A 4,523-nucleotide genomic window follows, 5' to 3' on the forward strand; every position below is an offset into this window, starting at 1 on the left:
TTCTGTTCTCATTTGTGCGAGCTGGGTAAAAGGAGAGAAGTGCTGGAAAAGGGGGGGGAGGGGGAGGATTTGCTTTAATTTCTTGTTATTTTCTCTTTACTTTTAATTCTGTTAGTAATAAAACTCTTTCATTTTACTGCAACTGTTTAAGGTTTGTGCCTGCTTTGCTTTTCTCCTAATTCTTATCTCACAGAAGGAAAATAAGTAAGTAATGAATATTTTGAACCAAAACCACTACACTTAATTGGTGTTTCTGCCCGGTTTTGAACTCTACCCGCTACAGGAACATTGAGAGTGTACAAGGAAGAACTTGTGGATAATATGCAGCAACTATACTTTTGTTTGTATAGCTGATTGTTTACTGCCTGAATGGTCATTGTTTGTTAGACAGCCTTGTCATTGTTTGCTAAACAGCCAATCTTAAATTAGGCCACAGCCACTGTGAAGAGGTATAAGAATAGCAGCAGAGACAATAAAAAACTTTCTACCTTTCTTGACTATGGATTATGACTAGTGTGGGTTTTATGTCTGCCTTGACAACAGCCACATTACTGGAACTGTTTGTTATGGTTGGGATTTTCTAAAGGCCTATCCCAAGAGTTTTAGCATTCAACCTGCTTGCAAAGTTGCGAGATTTGGTCAGTGTGATACTTGTCAGAACTTGTCAATCAATCCTGAAAACCTGAACAGAAGTTGACTTGTCAGCTTTACCCACTGAGTTCTTGGGTTGTATGCTTATCACATCTAATACTTACCTGATAAAACCCAAGCAAGTTATGCATCAATTCTTTGTTTATGTTTCTATAAAAGGTTTATAAGAGTAAGGATCATATCCTGTCTCTCTGTGTGACAGCACAGAGCAAATTCTTTACTTCATAGAACAGCTGAGCTAGGGAGAAATCACGTTTACAGCAGCCTAAGTAGTATTCTGCAGTTGCAGGAAATTCTCAGTTCTTCCAGTAGAGGATAACTAATACCATGTGGCAGGATTATACTCCACACTGGACAATCTGAGCAATTGATGGCTGCAAAATCTTCATTGGAAACACAGATCTTCTTTGTGAAGAAGCCTGACTCCAATCTTACAGCATTAATGACTATTTTATCATCACTGATCATCACTCGCTCTCAGTGAAAGAGGAAAGAATACATTCCAATCAATTTAAAGAAAAAAAAAAGGAAAATAACATAATACTGTTTTAAAATAGTATTTGAGTTAATTAACACCATTCATAAATTCAAGTCTGAAAAAATAGCTACTATTCAACAGCACATCCACTTACGTTGCATTTCTACAGGTACTGCCTTGAAAAATAATGTGTTCTTTTTTCTACTTTTCTTGAAACTCTGAGAAGAAATTATAGCTACAATGGATACATTACCTCATATGCTTTCCGCTTCATTTCCTTGCATAATGCATCGCATTCCAGTGAAACTTTGCCTTCTTGTATCTTGCTGCACTGTACTTCCTGTTAATACAATTTGTCTTTTATAATCATTTCCCCATATAAGATTTTAGATGTCAACTTCTTTATGAAAATAATAAAACTTTATTTGTACTGGTTTTACATATAAAATAAAGCTAATGACTGATTGTTACTTGAATCTGTAATTATGTATTAAATTGTCCTTTTTTATTTTCCTTCTTTCTAATAAGCTAAGCTGAATGGAAGAATAAATCAATAGTCCAGTTTAATTTTTCTCTTCTTCACTCATTTATTTGCCTTAGACAAGTAAGATAACCTTCTGAACCTCTGGCAGAAAGAGTCTCAGTAATTTCATATACATTATCTTAACCAGCTCATACTACAGGACAAAGTCAGGTCATGGGCGGAGGGGGAAGAAGTAAGTAATTCTCACTCATGCTTTCTCTCCTCCTCCTAGTATTGAAGAAATTTAAAAAAACAACAAAGTAGTTATCTGTAAGCAGAGGCTGATCAATTTTAAGCACTTGTTCTGTATATGTCATCTTTTCTCCTGCGGAGCATCCCACCTGCAAGACTTCAGGAAGCACAAGACATATTTTGGAGAAGCTGAGGACTCTGGGGAACTGCAACGTGCTGGAAGGCTCAGAAGTTAACTGGGGCCAGAAGATTTTAATTAAGAAAGATCATGGGGTTTTTTTCATTAAGACATTATTTTTTGTCAAGACTTCATATCAATTTCTGTTGTTCCCCTCATAACAGTGTACATCTAAAGTAAACTTGTTACATTACTTTGTCCTTATCTTTTTTAGAAGCTAAGGATGCTGATGCCTGTACTTACTTTTAGGTTTGCAGGGAGCCTTAATTAATTACATTAGTTCAGGTTTCACAACATCTGTGCTAATACCAACTTCTGCAAATTTCCCAGTATCATCATAAAAACGTAACTTTTATTCTCAAATCACTCCAGGTCATCTGAGTATTCTTCCCACGAAACTACAAAAATTTAAGTGTGCATGAAGATAAAGCTATTGTAAGTCAGGCAAGCTAACATATTTTAGAATTAACAAGATTTTATATTCTCCAGTGAATCTTCTGATATAGCAACCCAGATCTTCAGCTGATGTAAATTGTTACAGCTCTACTATAGTAACTGGCCCTATTCCAATCTGCAGCATCCACATCATCCATCCATACAAGCCCAGGAACACGGAAAGAATAGACATCCTTCAAAAACTGTAACTTAAAAATTTACCTTTTTCAGTCTCTTACAGAGACATCGCAATTTAACCTTCTGGCTGCAGTTAAGAGGACAGCTACCTGAATGGCAAATCTCTTTACACCGATGACCACAGGGCAGCTGTAAAGAACAAAACACAAATAAAACTCCCGCATCAATAAAACACTGTAAAATTACCAAGAATCTATGAATCGGTTTTATTTCAGACCTAGCATTTTAACATTCAATTAATCATTCTTCTCACTTGTGAAATAATTGGTTTTTCTTTTCTTTTTGGGGGGCAGGAAATGTTTGCTTCTTATTTACTGATTTTCAATTCCTGTAGGACGATTTCTCTTTTATTGGCACAGCTTTATTAGAAGACATTTTCTCCTTTCCCATGTTTCAAGAACAGTAATTTCCACAGTAATGTATACATCACCCTAGCTATCTCTATGCTGGGGGAATACAAATGGATAAGGTAAAAAACCCCTGAAAACTGAAATTAAGTGTACTGTAGATTAGCTACTTGTAGATTAGACAGAGCAATAAAAGAAAGAGGAAAGAATCAGAAGCAGAAATACCACAGAAAAAATCTTTTATGCAAGCAGCATCAGAACTATGCAAAAGTCAAATAAAGGTCACCAAAATTCTTATCATGTCCAAAATAATCTCAGAAAATCCAAAATTTCTGCATTTTGCAGATTATCCCACTTCTGCCATCTGAAAGATAAAGACTTTTTTTTACTGCCAGTGCACTTTTTAACTTACAGAGAAAATATTATCATTCATTTACTGTGTAAGAATTAAGTCAGTAATTTAAGTATGCTGACTGATAAGAACGTAGCAGTGCTCCCAGCATTATATTAAATAAAATGTCAAGAAAGTAAACAAATCTTTTTCCTTGTTAAGAACTTGACTAAAAATACTCCTTGCTCACACACATGCCCATAAGAAGTCTTCACAATAACAGTTTTTCATTTTCAACTACATAGCCCAATAACCCAATAATAACTGAAGGTGGAACCTCACAGAAGAGATCTAAGCAATTTACTTACAGAGAGCTTTAAATCCCCCAGCTACTTAAAATAGCATTAGGCAGTGTTATTTATTAAAAGTGAAATTTCACCTCTTCACTCTCACCAAGGGATTAACACAAACTGGAAAATGCTCTAAAACATACAATTTTAAGATTCATTTTCCACATTTATTAAAAATCCAAAATGTATACATACTACATCACTTAATCCACAAGAATGAGAATAGTAAGTATCAAACCCAGGTGGGTACACTTTGATTAGTAAATCTACATTCTCAGAAGTCCATTGGAACTGGCACAACATCGGAGCTAGTATCATGAAACATATACCTAAACAGAACATGAATCTTTCTGACTAAAATTATGGAACACACATACCTGTCTTCATGTCCACAACAGTCACAAGCTATTATAGATACTTCATGGTTTTGGCTCAGTTTTTTAGTTACTGTTTCAGCACATTTCATACAGGACTAGAAGGAACCTTTAAGTCATCATGTTCAGTCCTGAAATCCAGTCCCCCCACAGGCCAGTACCTACCTCCTATATCCTTCCACGTCTGGATGAAAGCTTACTGTGAAAACAGTCCCCTCATTCTGACCCTATTCTACTGCTTCACTAAGGAGAGTGCTCCAGGAGCTCACTACAAGATGCAAGAGCTTTTTTTGAGTTTCCTACATTTGTTCTAGCTAGTCTAAGCCGCACTTCTTATCCTCATATTGAAGTATTTCTGTTTTTTCTTAAAAGGCTCTTTATTACCATAGTATTCCCTTAAATGAATTTCAACCATGTTAAATCAATGTTTCTTGAGTACATAGCCAGAATTGCATGTAATATTTCA

General features: G+C 35.5%; 1 protein-coding gene across 1 annotated transcript in view; it reads right to left on the bottom strand.

The window, feature by feature from the left end:
* Positions 1-4,523, bottom strand: part of NFXL1 (nuclear transcription factor, X-box binding like 1) — a 54,672-nt gene that overhangs the window by 13,122 nt on the left and 37,027 nt on the right. Inside the window, exons 19-20 of the mRNA XM_017744295.1 lie at positions 2,680-2,784; positions 1,383-1,469 (exon numbers count right to left, since the gene is read on the bottom strand). Of these exons, the coding sequence (XP_017599784.1) occupies positions 1,383-1,469; positions 2,680-2,784 (192 nt within the window). The remainder of the gene's footprint in view (positions 1-1,382; positions 1,470-2,679; positions 2,785-4,523) is intronic.

The sequence above is a fragment of the Corvus brachyrhynchos genome, unplaced genomic scaffold (genome assembly GCF_000691975.1).
Source record: "Corvus brachyrhynchos isolate BGI_N302 unplaced genomic scaffold, ASM69197v1 scaffold17, whole genome shotgun sequence".
Lineage (NCBI taxonomy): Eukaryota > Metazoa > Chordata > Aves > Passeriformes > Corvidae > Corvus > Corvus brachyrhynchos.